This window comes from Tyto alba, unplaced genomic scaffold, assembly GCF_018691265.1.
Source record: "Tyto alba isolate M040663 unplaced genomic scaffold, T.alba_DEE_v4.0 Super-Scaffold_40, whole genome shotgun sequence".
NCBI lineage: Eukaryota > Metazoa > Chordata > Aves > Strigiformes > Tytonidae > Tyto > Tyto alba.
The window spans coordinates 49,093,341-49,111,287 of record NW_024881316.1 but is presented as its reverse complement, the minus strand read 5'-3'; the positions used below and the strand labels follow the sequence as shown (position 1 = coordinate 49,111,287).

At 54.2% G+C, this 17,947-nt stretch overlaps 2 protein-coding genes and 1 long non-coding RNA gene across 4 annotated transcripts in view; 2 read left to right on the top strand and 1 right to left on the bottom strand.

The window, feature by feature from the left end:
- The window catches only part of FZD3 (frizzled class receptor 3), a 59,938-nt gene extending 58,458 nt beyond the window's left edge, over positions 1 to 1,480 (top strand). Inside the window, exons 6-7 of the mRNA XM_032997579.2 lie at positions 114 to 347; positions 1,036 to 1,480. Of these exons, the coding sequence (XP_032853470.1) occupies positions 114 to 347; positions 1,036 to 1,249 (448 nt within the window). The 3' untranslated portion in view covers positions 1,250 to 1,480. The remainder of the gene's footprint in view (positions 1 to 113; positions 348 to 1,035) is intronic.
- A 1,954-nt stretch (positions 1,481 to 3,434) lies between these two features.
- Positions 3,435 to 12,159, bottom strand: LOC116962776. The gene is made up of 2 exons (XR_004407792.2): positions 11,588 to 12,159; positions 3,435 to 8,285 (listed from the first exon to the last, which is right to left on the bottom strand). It is a non-coding gene; the product is annotated as an uncharacterized LOC116962776 (long non-coding RNA).
- A 1,555-nt stretch (positions 12,160 to 13,714) lies between these two features.
- Positions 13,715 to 17,947, top strand: part of EXTL3 (exostosin like glycosyltransferase 3) — a 156,184-nt gene continuing 151,951 nt past the window's right edge. Inside the window, exon 1 of one of the 2 annotated variants that reach the window (XM_042803612.1) lies at positions 13,715 to 13,787. The gene's annotated coding sequence lies outside the window, so the exon portion shown is untranslated. Of the gene's footprint in view, positions 13,788 to 14,212; positions 14,606 to 17,947 lie in introns of those variants that run through there. The other variant, XM_032997582.2, reaches the window with a different exon arrangement.

Sequence of the window (17,947 nt, the reverse complement as noted above, 5' to 3'; positions counted from 1 at the left end):
CAAGCTGTAGCATTTGTCTGTTCTGTTTGTGAAATAGTTACAGTGCTGTTACTGCGATGGCTTTTACACTGCAGTCACTAGTGCTAACCGTTGGAATTGCACGTCTTGTTCAGAGTTGTGAACGAGAGTCGCCAGGTGCTGCAAGAGCCAGACTTTGCTCAGTCTCTTCTGAGGGATCCCAACACCCCCATCATCCGCAAGTCAAGAGGCACTTCAACCCAGGGCACCTCGACTCACGCCTCCTCTACCCAGCTGGCCATGATGGACGACCAAAGGAGCAAGGCAGGCAGCGTCCACAGCAAAGTCAGCAGCTACCACGGCAGCCTGCACCGATCGCGCGACGGCCGGTACGCCGCTTCTCTTTAAAATCCTCTGGCAACTGGGACGAGCCTCCCCTAGCCGGCCCTGCGGCCATCGCGTCGCTAAAACTGGAAGTTCTGCTCGCATTTGCTTTCTCTGATTGCACCTCCTCTCCCTGTTAGTGTCTGGATTGGGAAGAGAAAAACTACCATGATATTGTCAGAGTCTAGGCTTCATGAATTTCACGGCGGGAATGTGTTCAGCCCTGGGTTTCCTGCAAAGGCAGAGATCTGTGTTACATCATCTAAAGCGCTCGGGAAAGCAGATCTGGCCTGACGTCGGCTTGGTATTTTTGCGGCTGCTCTTGTTGTGTGTAAATTTATTTTGTTTCTGTAAATAGTCCTAGCCCTGCTGAAGTAAACAATAATAAAAGTTGCCCACTCTACCTTGAGGTGTAGTTAAGGTTTAGAGCGTAATTTATCATCAAGTATTTTACTCACCTAATTATCAATACTATACATAGCAGTGTAGTAAGAACCAAGCCGCGTAAGGAGTTGAAACAATTTGCCTGGGGCTGTGTGAGCTGAATGAGTGAGCTAAACAGAGAAGGACTTTTTTTCACAAAAGCCGAGGGTTCGTGTGCCCGTGTGTGCACATGCCCCGGGATTTATTTACATTCTTCCGTGCCTGCAGACCTAACAGCAGTAATACTTGTCCTCTATTTTTATAAACCAGGTACACTCCCTGCAGCTACAGAGGCGTAGAAGAAAGACTACCTCACGGCAGCATGTCACGACTGACTGATCACTCCAGGCACAGCAGTTCTCATCGGCTTAACGACCAGTCGCGCCACAGCAGCGTCAGGGATCTCAGCAGCAACCCGCTGACGCACATCACGCACGGGACCAGCATGAACCGCGTTATCGAAGAGGACGGCACCAGCGCTTGAGCCGCCCGGCTCGGGAAGGAGTAGTCGAGGTGGTTGCCCACGGTCCCGCCCTCGGTGATGGGATGAGGCGCGGTATTGTCACGCCTCTCCTCGGGCGCTGAGTTTGGGCATCGGGAAGCCGCGGTTGGCTTCTTCGTGTTGAAGCCAGCGTTTCTTGTACTGGCATCAGAGCTAGAGTGCTCAGCAGTCTCGAATTCTTGAGTAAAAAGCTGGTTGCCTCCTTTGGACCTACCTGTAGGTAATTATTTATTCGATAACTGTAACTCATCACGCACCATCGCTGAATTTCTTTGTGGAAAAAAAATCTGCCCCCCCCCCCCTCCCTCCGACGGCTCGGCGTGTCGGTAGGTGTTGCCCTTGAAAACTCGCTGGTGGGGTCACGCTGAGCTTTGTTCTTATAAGGCGTAACGGAACTCTTGAATATTGAAGGAATTCCTCCGCGCACCTTGCTGGTTAGATAACAGGTACTTGGTTTTCATCAAGCGCCGGGGGAAGGGGACGCGTGTCAAAAGCTGTATAAAGGACATCGGCGCGACTCGGCGGGCGTTTGTAATGGTCACACTGGAAACGCAACACGGGAGTGAGCGTTGTGGAGAAGGAAAGGAAAAAGGAAAGGAAACTCTGCCGGTGGTCACCAGCTCTTAGCAGAGCTGGGCAGGCTCCGTTGTTGGGGTGGGGAGGGAGGGCGGGGGGAAGAGAGAGGCAGGGAAGAGTGATTTTTGTATAACTTGTATTGTCCTGGCTTTTTTACAAAAGACTATTTAAATTTTCTACTTGTTTACAATTTATGTAGGAAGAGATCAATTTTAAAGCCGGTTATCTAGATAATATTCAGCCACTTATTTTTTAGATTAATGTACAGAAGCTTGAGATTGCCTGTTCCTGATCTATTTAAAAAATAATAATAGTAGAAAACCTGAACTTGTTGCCCAAACTGGAACGTACATCCTTTTCCTCACAAACAGAACAGAATCTGTTTACAAACCCCCTAACCAGGGTGAGGAAGGCTCAGGCCAAAACGGACGGGAGGGGTTTAATCAGGGATGGCCCGCCTTCCTTGCGATATCGCGGCTGCTTTTGGCGAGGATTCTCCTTGCCCTGAGCAAGAATTTAGAAATGAGCGGGAGAAATCCAGGCTCCTTCCCAACCGGGGAGCTTGCCTTTGTGATCCACTTCTTCCGGCGGTTATTTTCTTGTCGTTCCCTACTACAGATTCACGGCAGAGGAGTCTCAGTTTGGGCTTTTGTTTTGTGTGTAAATAATCTGTTGGGGTACAGCGAGTCTTTGTGGACTCTGCAGCCAAAAGCCAAGGCACGTCTTGGGTGGTGCAGTCGATCTTCTGCAGCATCTACTGTAAGATTCATGCAGCGTGAGGAAACACTGATCGCATTTAAACCTACCTCAGTAATTACTACAGATCATTGCTGGGAAATGAATACTTATTTTTTTCATCGTCCTTACATAATTCCCTTTTTGACCTGTTCGAGGCGTGTTGAAAAGCCTTTGCACACGCTTAGATGGCACAACCTCAAGGGCAGGAGTAGGGCAACAACCCGGGGTGCGTACTTCAGAGGCTTTTCCGAGCAGCAGAAACGGAGCCGCGCTACAATTACTCATTTTAATTGAAGCTGCTGACACAACAGCAAAGCACGTAACCGTGCGCTCCTTGAAATCAAAAGTTGCCCTGGGAGTCACCGTGTCTTAGAAATATATTTACTGTAAATTCTCTTTCTTGCTTCCACCAGGCTTTTGCTCCAAAGGAGAAGCACAAACCAAACCCAGCGTGGAATAACAAAGCTTAGCAACAACTCCGCGCTCTCTTTATTGTAAATCCAGGGAGGGAGGTTGCGGCCCCGACCGCCCGGGGGCAGAGCAGACTCTCTGCTCCGGCGTTTGCCGAGCGAGCGGCCGCGGGGGACGGCCCCGGGGAGAGCTGTCCAGATATGCTGGATCACCTCTTCCAAAGCAGCTGGGTACGAAAAGCCTTCTGAGCGACTTAATCTGGCGAAACTACAATTCCCTGGACATCACAAAGGTGGAGCCCTGTTTTATTTTCAAATTCACCTTCTACTGACTCACTGCTTCAAAGGGACGATAGTTTTAGGAATCTGGATCTGCAAAAGGAGCCAGGTAGCTGAGTTTTCCTAACTGAACTAAATGAGCTCAAGTGTTTATCTTGATCTTCTTGGCTCTATTTCCAGTACTTTTTTTTTTTTTTTTTTCCTATTAATTATAGCAATGCTTTGACTTGTTTAGAGTCAGGGAGGGGAATGATGATGGAGGTTTGAAATATATCCTGCTTGAAATGTTGTTAATAGGTGAGGTTTAGTCCCCCTATTGTTTCCAGATGGGAATATCGAAGCTGTTCCTTGCTCATGTATCCTGTAGGCGAGGGACAGGCTCCTGTCACCCCAAAGAGGTGATTAAAATGTCAAACGCGAGTTCTGGCTGGGTTTTATACCCCCCCTCCCCCCGTAATCCCAACCCCTCCCTTTTATCTCCAGCACCTGAGTTCGCATGCCGCTCTGGTCCTGCAGAGCGTTCCTTCCCGGGATTTCACAGCCCTTTACCAGTGACTCTTGCAGGTTTCACGGGTAAGATTCCCCAGCTGGGACGCTCGCAGGGCTTCAGCTCCCAACTCATCGTGCCTGGGGGCTCTGGAGCGCGTCCGAGGTCGGTCGCAGCCCAGCCGCCGTCTCCGGCGCCCGGTTTTTGGGGGGTCTTTCCCCTCTGGCACCCCCCCCGTTAACCAGCGGGGGCTCCGGCCTGGCCGCCTGCTTGCTGGGACCGCTGCCAATGTTTTCAATTCCCCCGGGGCTCAAACCCCGGCGGCAGTTTTACCGTGGCTGAAACCCCTCCGGTTGCTTTGGGCTTGGGCTGACCTAACGCACGTGTAGATGAGCACACGTTCCTCGGGGTTTTCCGCAGCGCCTCGTCCCTCCCCAGCAGCCGCACGCTGCTGAAAAGCCTGACCCTCTCTCCCTCCAAGCAGGCAGAGAAGTTGGACAGAGCCCGGTTTCCCCAGCTCGTCCCAACGGCAGGTTAATGTCTCTCCATCCTACACAGACGACGAGGTGAAGCCCCGAAACACCGCTTTGCGAGATCGCGGTATCAAAGCTCCCCATAAAACCCGCGGCTTCTTGTTCCCAGTATTCCCAGGGAGCTGAACCTCCTGTTTTATCCCATCACGAACACCTTGGCGTGTTGTTCTGTCTCAGAGGCGAGAGCTTCACCGGCCCGGCCCGGCAGAGCAGGGGGTGGCTGGGGGCTTGGCCCCATCGCCGCTGACAACAGATTCCCCCGAGCCTGGTGACGTTCCTCCTCTCTTTAATCCCTTCGGAGCTCTCGCCGTTCGTTGAAATCAGAGATTTCAATCAGAGATGCGGCCGCGTTGCTTGGAAAAGGCTGTGTCAGGACCACGCGCAGCCGCCCTCCCATGGGATCGGTAGCGCTCGCCTCGAAGCGCAAAAAAACCCAGCAGCGGCAAAGAGCCGCATTTAGTTGTAAATTTCTTTGTCCGCTCTCAAGCGCTCTCCCTCCTCTTAGTGCTTAGACCGAAATTTTGCAACGGAAGTTTGAGCGATGAGCTGTACCCGGGGTCGGGGCTGAGCACGGGGCTGCGCTGGGCGGCTCCAGCCGAAATCCAGCCGCGGCCGAATCCAAACCCGGCCTCCAGCAAGGAGCGGAGGGAAAACCCTCGGCAAGAGCCCGGGAGGCTGCGGGAAGAGCCTGTGGAGTCAGAGCCAACCCTTCGGGCGACGCCCGCCCTTCCCGGGGAGCCGAATGTGAAATTTCACCCCAATCCCAAACGCGCGGCGTTTGTAGCCGGGTGGGGAGTTTTGGTCACAGGAAGCGAGGAGGTTTTCCTGCTGTTTTTCGGTGCTCTGGGGAACGCGGGGCACGTAACGGCGCTGCCGCCTCTTCCAGCGCTTTCTCTCACCACGCTCGTGTTCGTGTTGTAATTTCATCCGGTTCTGAACGAGGGAGGAAGCAGCTTTTCGTGTTCGTGAGCCCTGTACGTAGCGGGTGCACGTGGCCGTTAGCATGGGGTAGTACCCGGCCGTAGCTGACTTGACTTGCACTCAGCTCTTGGTAGACTTGTTTACAGTAGTCCAGTGTCGGTTTTGTAACGTTTAATTTTAGCACTTTAACTGTGAGTGTACAAACTGATGATATTGTAGTAGGTGTACATTTTCATTTTAGACCTTTAAAAGTTTTTAATAAAACGATGGAAAAATCCTCGTCCCTTTGTCAACAGGCTTTTTCCGATGCGCGTAACGACACCCCACCTCTCCTTTAAAAACCCAGTTCAGAGGCAGCTAAAATTTAAATATTAAATTTTATCCCTGGCTAGTGGCTCTCTGAAGGTGAAGAAAGACTTTCTAGACTTAATCTTTCCCCAACATCTGCGCTCGTGGACGCCGGGCACCCTTCCAGCAAACACAGAGCTCTCCGCAGACTTCGGGCCCTGGTTTGTTCCACCCTTTCCAGGCTCCAGACCACTCAAACCACCGGCATTTCGTGAGCAGAGAGACAAGCGAGCTGACGGACGGCGGCCGGGTTTGGGAGCAGCAATCCTACGGGTGTCTGGGCCTTTGTGCTGGGTTTTTTATTGCTGAATCAAACCAGAAAACGGGATGATTTTAGTTTTTTTGGGTTGGTTTTTTTTTGTTTTTTTTTTTTTTTGAAGTAGCTGTCTGGCATACAGGCGGATACGGGGTTATTTCAGTTTGGGAAGCCGTACGCTCCCAGCCTCGCGTGGCTGGTGATAAAATAACTCATTTTAATAATCACAGACGGCGCTGGTTTAGCACACGGTGCTGGTTTGGGTCTCGTTAAGGTCAATAACTCAGTTCAGGGATGAAACTTCAGGAGCTGCTGGTTAAGACACACGTCCTGCCGGGCCCCCTGGAGATGTGGAAGCAGCCGGTGCGTGCACGCAGCCCTGGGCAGAGCGGCTCCATCCCAAAACGTCGGCTTCCCCGGGGATGCTGCGACAGCAGCACGCGAAGAGCCGCTCGGGGCGGGAGCGGTCGGCTACGGGAAACTTTCTGGGGGCAAACCCAAGGTGGGGCTGACAATATCCCTTCTCCTCCGCCTCCCCGGGATTTAAGCTGTTGCTGTTGTGGCTTGTGAGCGTGCCGGCTCGGGAGTCGAGCGGCTGAAGAAATGATCCGCCTCGGCCTCTCGCTGCAGCTAAAACCGGCGGGGAGGAGGAATCGGAGCTCAGGGATGAGGAATCGGAGCTCACGTCGGGGAGGAGGAATCAGACGTCGCGGAGGGGTTGGGGAGGAGATCGGAGCCACCCGGAGCGCGCGGAGCCCTCAGCATGCGCAGAAAAAGCAAAGTTTAAAGATGGTTTTAATGACCTGAAGGTGAGGAAGACCGGACGAGCGTGAAATAAGAGGAAGCAGCTGGGAGAGGGGCCGCGGCCAGAGCTGGGGGAGCAGCAGCCCAGAGTCCCGTCCCTCCCCAGCGAATTGGAGTCGCTGTCACGTTCCCGATGCACCCGAACCCGCCGGCTGCTGTGCCGGGTCCAGCTTTGCCCCCCAGCCCCGCCGACTCGTGCCCTCATTGCCATTTCTTCCCCCGTTTGAAGGCAGAAGAGCATCTGGCCATTGCGCAAATCCTAAAGAACTGAAAAATCTCCAAGAGATCCTTGAAAACAAAAGACTGAAACAAAATAAGTGGAAATAGAAGGATCTTGTAAATCAAAGTCATTTTCTGTAGGCGTTATCGCCAGCCCAGTGCCGCTCCGGGACAAAGCCACGGACCCTCGGGCGCGGCCGTGTGCTGGGCTCCACGTTTCAAACGTGCTTTCCTACCGGTCCGACTGGTTTTTATGATAATACTCCAAGCGCGTTTGATTGATATTCAGTCTCCGGGTTTCGGTGCCTGCGCGCGTTCACCGCCCGTTCCCCACACCCACGTCCCGCTCCCGCCGTCCCGCCGGCGTCTCCTGCTGCCCCGCTCTCCCACGGGGCCACCGAGGAGCTGGGCTCGGCGTGGGGAAAGCGCCATCTCCCGAGGAGGGGAGGGGGCTGCGCGGATGCCCGGCGAATTGGAGGCATCGCGGCACCTGAAAGGGTGGGAAAGCCGGAGGAGGACGGATCTGCGGTGCCAGGTGGTTGCCAGCCTCGTCCCAAACCGCTGTAATACATCAGCCATCACGTTTTAATACAGTCGGTAACGTTTGAAGTATTTGAAATATAATATGTAAATATATAACACCATTAAAATTAGATTTCAAAATATATCAAATGTAATCAATATGGCTGAAAAATAATCCCATCACACAGACCTATATACCCAACATCTGCCCTGCGCGAGGCACAGAGGTTTAATTCTGCATTTCTGGCTCCCAGAATTAGGTTGATTCCTCTTCCCCCCCCCCCCCCCCCCATCACCTTACTCTTGGCTTTCTGATTTTTTTAGAGTTTGGGGTTTGGTTCCTGTATCATCCTTTGGGGGTTATGTTGGTTTAATCAGAAAAATGACAATGGTGTCACCCTCCTCAGCTGCCAGGGCGGGGGCTACAGGTGCAGGTGAGAAAAGCAGCCGATGTATTTTTTTAATTTCACATCAATCCGCACAAGCAACACGAGGACGAGGAGAGGGGGGGGATGCTGGCCAGGGTCTGTCAGTCTGCTTGCGGCTTTGCAGCCCTGTCGAAAATAGGGATTTGAATACATTTTTGGCTCTCAAAGCTTCAGGTATTGACCTTATTTCTTACTCTTTTGTTTGGGAATCTACAAAACATCCTTTCTTTTCTTTTAAATCCATCTCGTTTGGCATGGACAGCCGCTGCTTCTCATGTTTGTTGGCCCAGCGCTGGTGCGGAGGGTTCCTGCTTTTGGGAGAACGTGCTGAAAAAAATCCCTTAAGGCCCCGAATTGCAACATCACCCAGCTACAAATCCCACCTGGAATCTGTCAGAAGCGATGAGCCCCGACATACCTCCGCCGAGCTCCCGCGACGCCTTCAAAGCTCTCTGATCTCCTCCGTGGAAACGCTGCCGTCAGATAAGGCTCAGCCCCTGCCAGAAGACATGAAACATCTGCTTGGCTGCAGAAAGTGGGATTAGACAAAAGCTCACCTCGCTCCTGATTTTTAATTTTGGGGTGTGGGGGGGAGCTGGCTCCTCGTGCCGGTTCTCCCTTGCGTGGTGGCTTTGGGGCCTTCATGGGTCCCCGAACCCCGAGGACGAGGTGCTGCCAAGTGCCTGGGGACGGTGGCACCGACGCACGGAGGGAGTGGGGCTGGCGATGCGCCGGCTTGTGGAAAAGCAATAAAATCTGGGACTGGCCAAGTATTTGGACCGCATCAAAAACAAGCAGCCACCTTTATATTTCAAATTTGCTTTTTGCCACTTGAAAAGTTGCTCCCTAAATGCAGATCTGAAGCACTTGAGTGTCCAGAAAAGCTCCCGGAGCTCCCTTGGGGGACCTGAACTTGGCAGCAGCCCGTCGAAGCGTGATCCCGCAGCGCTGCTGGGGGCAGCCCAGGGGGCGAAGGGTTAACGCTGGTCTTTGGGTGCCTTTAACTTTAAAAATCCCCGAATCCTGCCCAAACCTCGTTAGTCCAACACTAACTGGAGTGATGGCTTTGCCGCCGCCACGAGAAATTCCCAGCCCAAGGAGGTGCTGAGCTCGGCTGCCGGTAGCAGGTGCTGGGTCACCCCCAGCCCCCCCCAAAATCCCCGACCCCCCAAGTCACTCACTGGGAGGGACTCTCCCGACCCGTCCCCGGGGTCATTCCTCCCTCTGGCTACCAGGGAGGGATTTTGATCGGTCTTTTCGGTCTTTTCGCAGCGGCGGGAAGGGCAGCAGCAAATCTGCAGCCCCGGGGGGGGTGGGGGGATGGGGGGGTGATGGGGTGCGGGGCCCCCCCGTCCCACACCCCGGGGACACTCAGCCGGGCTGGGAGGTGCCGCGGGCCGCGGGGTCAGGGACGTGGGGATAAACCAGGCGGGGGAAAACACTGAGCAGCTGCTGCTGGAAAAGCCGGGACCAGCAGGACTGAAACTGTGGAGTTTTTGCTTAAAGCCCAGGAGAGTGGAAATATTTGCCCCCGCTCCGTGGTCGGTTTCCCCAAGGACAAACCGTCCTGAAAGGCCTTTCCTCCTCCCTGGGACAGCGGGGAGTTGGGAGTCTCGTGGGAGAGCTTTGGGAGCAACCTGGGTGCAGGGAGGGTGTTTGGCTGTGCGGGGAGGGAGGGATGCTCCCAGGGTCGGAGCGATGTTTGTGAGGAGGGAGGGATGTTCATGGGGGAGGGAGGAATATTTGTGGGGAGGAACTGATGCTCATGGAGATAGAGGGATGCTCAGGGGGGATGAAGGGATGCTCAGGAGAGAGGGATGCTTGCGGGAAGAAATGGATGCTCACAGGGAGGGAGGGATGTTCGTGGGGAGGGAGGGACGCTCCCAGAGACGGGGGAATTCTCCTGGGGGGGAGGGCTGCTCACGGCAGGGAGGGTGGGCGCCTGGGAGAGCTTGAGATCTCGCCTGCTTGGAGCGAAGACAAGGAGCTGGGGCTTGGCAAAAGCAAGGTTGAGCGGTGTGAACGCCTCTGCAGGAGCAAAGCGGGAAGGGGCCGGAGGGGGGTGGGAATGTCACGGGAGAAGCCGCGATGTTAATCCTGCGCGAGGTCCTGAGCCCCGCCGATGTCCCACACAGTCCCGCGGGGCGGGACCCGCCCAAACCCCAGGGCAGAAACCCCCTCCTCACCCTGGAAAAGGAAAAACCCCGGGGAAACGCGCGGTCTCATCCTGGTGAGGCTGAGCACCAGCCCGGCCATCGCCGTTGGGCTTGGGGAGCCCACGGGGAAACCTTCGGGGCCAGGAGGGCTGACGGGAATCACCCCCCCCCCCCCCCAAAAAAAAAAAAAAAAAGCAGCATCCCCAGAGGCCAGCTGGGATTTTTAATGCAATAGTGCCACCCCGTGCGCTGTGCCAGCCCCCGGCGCCCGGCTGCGGTGACAAGTGGCTCCGGTGGCCCAAGTGGCTGGGACATAGGAGGGTGACATAGGACGGGGTCCAGTGCCCCAGTGCCACTGGTGATCAAAACACCCGGGGGTGGGCGACACGGGCCTGGGCAGCGGGGAAGGGGCGACGGCCACGGCCCCCCGGGAATCCCTCAATCCCATTGCCGTTGGGATCCTGCAGATGCCAGAATTGTCGGTGGTTTGTCAGGCCACGACGGAAGCTGGAGAAACACGAAATATGCAGAAATCACACCAAACTCTGTGCTTTCCTGAGCTGCAAAAGGGAGTTTTATGCTGGTTTCTGCTTTTCTCTACCTTTGCCGGTGGCCCGCACCGGTGAGGGGCTCCCGGACCACGCAGTCCCCTCCCCTGCTCCGCGTCCTGCCCTGGAGGGAGATTTGGTGGGGGAGGGACATGGGAATATCCCTTCTCCAACCCTGCGAGGGGTGTCCCGTGTCCCCAGCCCTCTCCCAAGCCCCAGCAAGGACCCGCAACACCCTGGAGAAACCTCATGGGGGATGGTTGGGATTATTTAGTTGTCACATTATATTTACATGGCCTATAGGAGGAGGGGGGGGAGCAGTTATTTTGTGCACGTATAGAATGATGTTTAGGGAAGCGGCGATGCAGCCTGAAATCCCACTGCCAGGCGAGCTACAGCAGCGAGGACAGACGGGTGACGGGTGTCCCCCTGACACCCCAGGCACCCAAGGGTGCCTCTGGGTGCAGGAGGAGGGAGCGGATCAATGTCCTCAGTTTCAGCTCCCCAAAATTTCTTGCCACAGGGGATTTCAACCCACCATGAAAACCCAGCTCCCTCCGTACCCCCGCATCCCAGAGACTGTTTCAGGGCATCAAACAGGGAGAAGCAGCTTTCAGGACAGGACCCCGCTGCCCCTGAGCATTTTTAGGGTCAGGCTTTGCTATTTTAGTCCCTCCCCAAGCGTGCCCACACATAAGAGCACACGGGCAAATACATGAGCGCCCCATATGGTCCCATCATGGCTGGTGGGAGGGCACCCCTCCTCCTATAAGGTCCATATGGGATCACCGTGCCCCTGAGCCGGGTGGAGGGATTTGTTGGACACGCAGGTGGGAGGAAGGAGACACCCCCCACACCCCGGGCTGTGCAAATAAATAGAGCAGTGTTTGCACGCTGCCGAATAACAGCGAGGGGAGACGGTTTTGCAGCATGATGCACGCCCCCAGCGAGGCTGGAGACGCGGCCGCCCCGCTCCGCTCGGCTCAAAAGGGTTGATCCCCCAGGAATAATAGACGTAAGCCTCTTAGCCAGCCGTGCTGTCAGTGCCCCTTGCTGATGAACTGATTAAATTCGAATGGAAAAGATTAAACTCACCCCCCTCCGGGGTCCCCGGCTCCTCGCGGTGGAGAAGAGATGCTCCTTGGTGGGCTCAGTGGCTTCGCTCTGCCCTGTCCGTCTGTCTGTCGCGGGTCTGTCCAGACCTGGGTGCTCTGTAGCCAGGAGGGACGTTTCGAGCCTTCGTAATCTCCGCAAATCCCCTCCCTGCACTGCACCAGGAGGTCCCGGCAGCAACCGGCCCCTTTGAAGGCAGCGGATTATCTGGGGCTGGAGGAAACGGTGCCAGAAAAATCAGTCACGGGCAAAATTTCCCAAAAGGGCCCCCCCGCCCCAGACCTCGGTCAGCCCCACGGGACAGCCCCAATGTTTTACTTCATTTAAACAGTTCTGCGGAACAGCCGTCACCGCTCCAGGCGCGAGAGTTGTCAGACATGGCATGTCATAGCAACAAAACATGAGAGTACCTTGGATTTGAGAAATTTCTGCAACACACACACACCCACACACACCACACACACACTCTGCCCCCCCCGGAATTTGGCCAAGTGCTGCTTGGGAAGGGGACCCCAATCTCCCCAGAGTCACATCCCTGTTCCTGGGAAGCACCGGGAGCGTGTGGTGTGATGTGAACAGAGCTGCCGGGATGAGGAATTTGTTTGGTGGTTTTTTTTGTTTTGTTTTGTGTTGTTTTTAAAAAAAAGAGGCTTTTTGAGTTGGAGCGAGCTACTGGCGGGATGCAAAATGCTGTTCCACATCTGCAGCAGCTGCAGGGTGGCCGGGGGAAGGTCGGTCCCACTTGGGAGGCGGCTCTTGACATGGTAAAGAAGAGAAATCGAACCAGAGCTTGAGCTGTGCTCACACCTGCTTGCTCATGGCACTGGTTTTCCACTGGTTCCTCCGGTGATTCTCCTCCATCATCACTGGTGGCTCTGGCTCAGGTCTTGTCCGTGATCTGCAGTTGCTTCTGCTGTCAGAAAAAAAAACAAAACAAAACAACAAAACAAATCAGGAATTGGATTAGAGGAGCCCACTGCAAACTGGGAATGCGGATCAAAGCATGCGGGGTGTCCCATTGAGCCCCTCGCAGAGCGGGATGTGGGGGTTTAACCCCATTTTTGGGGTGATCCCACCCTGGCTGGGTGTAGGGTCCCGCTCTGCTGTGGCGGTCGCCCCGTCGGGATCGTTTTTCTTCAGGGTTTTCCTGGATTTTTGGTCGGCCTTTGGGTAGGATCCCACTGCCGGGCTCTGCAGAGGCAGCGGTGACCTGGGGAGGTGCTGTCACCTGCCAGCCACCACATCTCGTTAATATTTAGTGGCTCCTTCCACAGAGCTGCATTAATTAACCCACCTGAGCTGCATAATTAACACACCTGAGCTGCATTAATTACCTGTCCAAGCGGCCCTGGCAGAGATGCCTGCGGGGAAAAGTGGGGCAGAAAGAGTCACCCCCCAGCTCCACATCCCTCCTGCAACCCCCACGGGGTACGTATAGCGGATCTATACATTTCTATAGGTGTGCATTATCCAGCGTGTGTGCCTGGTGCATCAGCTCTTGCAACAAGGGGAATTATCTGAACCAGCCGCGACCCGCACCCCAAAAGCTGCTGTGCCCCAACATCTGCCTCCTCCTCTCCAAACCACTGCGTCCCACATCATTTATTTTCTCAGAGGTGTTTTGGGGGGTGGTTTTGGGGAGTGGTTTTGGGGTGGTTTTGGGGGGTGGTTTTGAGGTGGTTTGGGGGGTGGTTTTGAGGTGGTTTGGGGTGTGGTTTTGGGGTGCTTCCTGGGAACGGGCAGATTTGGGGTGCGGGGTGGGAACGGGCAGAGATTTGGGGTGCTGTGAAAAGAAGCAGCAGCTTGGGGCGAGCCTCGGCCGCTGCCTGTGAGAAACTTCCCCCCCCCCCCCCCCCAATTCCTCCCAGGGTGTTAGAGCCCATCAGGGGGGTCAGACCCAGGCGGAGATTGTTGGGGGGCGCATATAGGTTAACGTATATAGATCCCTCTATCTACCTGTGCCCCCACGACCCGAGAGCCCCCCCCGCCCCCGTCCCCTTCCCACGCGAGGGGACCCCACGGAGGAGCTGCCACCAGAGGGCACCGCGCCCCCACTTTTGGGTCCCGCTTCCCACAATGCAGCGAGCCGGGCCGGGGGCTCCGCGCCGCTCCGCGCACGCCGGGCTGCGGCCGCAGGGCGGGCGCGCAGCACCGCGGAGCACCGCGCAGCCCCCGCCGCCAGGTAAGCGCTGCCCCCCCCCCGGCCTCGGGGCGACCTCGGCTACTTTGGGAGGGGGGATTTTATTTATTTATTTGTATTTTATGTTTTTTTTTTTTTTTATGGTAAATTTTTTTATTTATTTATTGCGTTTTATGTTATTTAATTTTATTTATTTTATTTCAGCTTTTTAATTATATTTTATTGTAATTATTTTAATTATTTTATATTTTTACCCATGTACCTTTTCATTACTTGAATGTTTACAACTATCGTACTATTTACCTCGATTTGATTTATTTTATTTCTTTAAAATGCCTTTATTTCTTTAATTTCTTTTACTTTCTAATCCCTCCTCCCAGCACAGGAGGGGGGGCCCGGGCAGCACCATCCTCTCCCAGCATGGGTCCCGCCTTGTTGGGAGCCATCACCCCCCTTTTCCCTTCCCCATCCCGGGCTGGGGGTGGCCCCGGAGCGGGACGGGCGAGGATTTTTGGTGCTTGCAGGGGGGCAGCGTCGGGGTGAGCCCCGATTGGGTCGGGGGGAGATTGGATTTTCACCCAGACCCCCCTAAACTTAAGGGAAACTTGTCCCTGTGGCTCCGGGGTGGCAGTGGCTCGTCTCCAGCTCCTCGGGGATGGTGCAACAGAAATTAGGTTTAATGCGAAAGCAGCTGTTTAAATCACGGGGCGGGGGCTCCTCTTCCTCGGGTGAAAGTTGCTTTTGAGTTTGGCAGTTGGGGTCATGGGGGACGCAAGGAAAATTGACCGCTTTGAAAGGGCTTTTGAGCCTCAAGGAGAAATCCCAGCCAGGAGGGAGAGCCTGGGATGGCCGGAGAGGAGGTGAGTGACCCCCGAAAGCAGAGGGATGGCTTTGGATTCCCTGTAGATTTTGGGAGCGCCGGTGTGCCGGCGCTGCTGGTTTAGTGGGACCTCCGCATCGTTTGGCTGCGTTAACTCCTTGTCGTGGGATGAGGAGAGCGTGGGGGGGGGAGCAGAAGGGTTTGGAGAAGTCATGTTACCCCGGTCTCTCTGCCTTGCTCAGTTCCCCCTTCGTGTGGCAGAGCTGGAGGTGCTCGAGACTCCCCAGCTCCCTTAGATCATGTTTGGGGTCGGTTCGTTGGTTAAAAACCTCAGTTTTGCACAAAAGCCCCCAGCCAGAGCAGCATTAAAGAAATTTTTCTGTGCCAGGGAGGGAAGTTGGACCCGGGCTAAAGAAAATAAACTTGTATTTCATCATGCTGGGGTTGGGTTTCTTTGTTTTTCACTCTGCTCTGGGCAGTCTGGGCTCCCTACGGCCGTAAATGTTTCCATGTCCAACCTTCACCTTCAAGTGAGTCTCAGTGGCTGAGAAAAAAAAAAACAAAACAAAACCCAAACTTCTGCTCCTTTCTTCAAACGTTGCTCCCTGTGAAGGCTGCTCTGTCCTCTGCTTCCCGCGTGCTCTTCCTTCAGGTGTTTCTCCTCTCGGTTGCTGCGGGGAGGGGTTTTGCAGGGTTTCTTCACCAGCCCCATCCCCACGAAACAGCTCAGGACCAGGCTGAGAGATGCTGCAGACGTGGAAAGCCTGAGCACGGCTGGACCTGGCAGCGGCTGCGCGTCAGTGGGAGCCATGCGCTCTGCCGAGGGATGCGTGGCTTGTGCTGCTCAGCTCAGGAGGTAAAGGATGCTGTAAATCAGGGAAGCCAGTGTTATTTTTGTGCCTGAAAGGGGTGTTAGGAAAAAAAAAAAAAAACAAAACCAACAACAACAACAACACAACAACAAAAAAAGCCCTGAGACATTTTTTTCTCCCCATCCCCACTGCTGCAGACCTGGCCGGGTTCAGGAGCTGGAGCCCAGATGTGACCCAGTGAGCACGGGAATGTGCCTGGCCAGTGCAGAACTGAGGGGCAAGGGGGCTCCAGGGCTGGAGGCGCCGGTACACGTCACTTATATGGGGCTGTAAATGTTCCCAATTGCCAGCACAGAAACCTCGAGCGAGAGCTTTCTCCTTGTTGGAAGAGCCTGCACGGTCCCATTGACGCAGGAGGGGCACCGTGTGCATGCGGGAGCTCGGGACGTGGCAGGGAGATGTGGTGCTGTGCCATCCAGGGGGATGGCAAAGACCAGGGATGCTGGGGAAAGTGGGGTACTAGTGGTGAAAAAAAAAAAAACAACCCCAAAAAAACAAACAAAAAAAAAACCCCAACCAACCAACCAAAAAGATCAAAGTTAAATGATGTGTCGTACCCTGATGTGCTCTTCCAAAATAAATGGGACAGGACTGGAGCCCACTGACCCCGTAGCAATGAGCTGGGGGGAGCCTGTGGCTTCTTTGTTGCAGCGATGTCAGTACAGAATCTATGGCTGAGACTTCAAATCTGTGTAATTCGTTAAATGTATCTCATCGTCTTACAAGAAAGCAGATGAAACGTAGGTGCCAGCATCTAAAGCGCATGCAAAATGCTGTTACATCAGGAGAGAGGGGAGATTTTTACACACTGCGCTGGTTCCCATCCATTAGTCATAATATTTCCAGCACGCAGAGGTTTGTTTTTTTTTTTACTGGGTGTGCACTTGCATTTCCATATAAATGCATGCATGGGAAGCAAAATTGGAGGTGACACAAGGAAACGGAGAAACCTGGGTGGATTTTTGCCCAGCAGGACCCTCTGCTGTCTGAGAGGGACCACTGGCTTCAGTCCTGATTTCCCAGCATTTGTCACTGGTGTAGGTGATGCTTTCTTTTCTCCGATGTGTTTTTGATTTCATTATACCAGTCTCCATGCTTTGCTGGGAGGGAAGATGGAAATGTAATCATCCCCGTTGAAAAGTTTGACATTTCATAGCAGATAAAGCCAAATGTAGACAGTTGCTTTGATTTGGCTCTTTTTTGCTGAGTTTAAGGGGAGACAGGAGGGGATTTAGGTTGGAGATGGAGAGGAGGTGGCACATATGCCCCTCGTGTCACGGTGACATCCAGCTCTGGTTTTTTTTAGGAGAAATACATCTGTGGGAACCGGCTCTTTCTGACTTTACTCCTGCCCAGAAACTTGAATCAATTGTATCCATCCAAAATCTAAAGGTGAGGGAACCTCTGCTCCCGTGTCACCAACATCAATTTTTGTAGCAGCTGTGATTTCATCACTGGGGATCCCGAAAAGGTTTCTGTGGTTGTTGGATGAGTTGGAATTGAAGGTTCATGGTTGCTTCCTTAATCTTTTCTATTTCTCCGGTCTCCCTTGGGAAGGAGAAAAGGGCTTCCAGCCCTGTGCCAGTATTTTGTCTTTATTTCATCCATGGTTGTTCTCTGGTCATCAGACAGAAGGTTCTATGACATGTGCTACCTCATAGCAGGACCAGAATGGGATCCCGGTGGCCTTTTGGATGGGAGAGGAGAGGTGGCCACTGGTGGCTGTCGCACGGGGTGGACGCAGCTGCGGACTGCTCCCTACCCAGGGATGGCTCTTTCTGGATGTGCCTTTTCTTGGATTTCTTTCCCAAACGTCTGCTGGCTTTTCCTGGAGAAGAGGTACTGGGATGTCCAGTTATGACTGGGACAGGAGGAAATGGTGGCATCTTGCCCAGCCGCTCTCTGGGCTGTGTGCCACCTCCCTGCTCTTTCCATATTCCCCTGGAAAAAAACAGAGGGTTTGCCATGGAACATGGCCTGGGGTTGCTTTTTCCTTCAAAATGGGTCTGAACCTGCCCAGTTCTGCTGCAAAATCTCCAGCTACTTGCCTGGGCCATTCCTTAAAATAACTTTAAAAGCTGGTTTTTTCCCTCCCCCAAAATAGTGTTGGTATCTGGGAGTTTTGCTGGGTTGTGTTCCTGATGGTTACGGGACAGCTTTCTTCTTACTAGTTAATAAGGCAATGTTTATGATTGGAAATGAATAGGAAATACTTAATTAAATTAATAGGAAATGCTGAGGAGAGTTTGCCCTTCCCTGGGGCTGCTGAGAAGTGAGCTCTGCACGAGCCTTGGCTGGAGGTCAGAGCCTGCGGCAGCCCAGGGGTGGGAGTGGAGGGGCTCACCGGGGAGCTGGGAGCCCCAGTTTGGGCGTCCCGGTTTCCCATGGGGATCGCTCGCTCGCCAGCCCAGCGGCCGGCCTGCCGAGGTGCGCATCCAGCTCTCGGCGGGAGCTGGCAGCAAAGCGATGCTCGTTTTTCGGTCCGATCTGGCTGGGAGGTGGAAGCACGC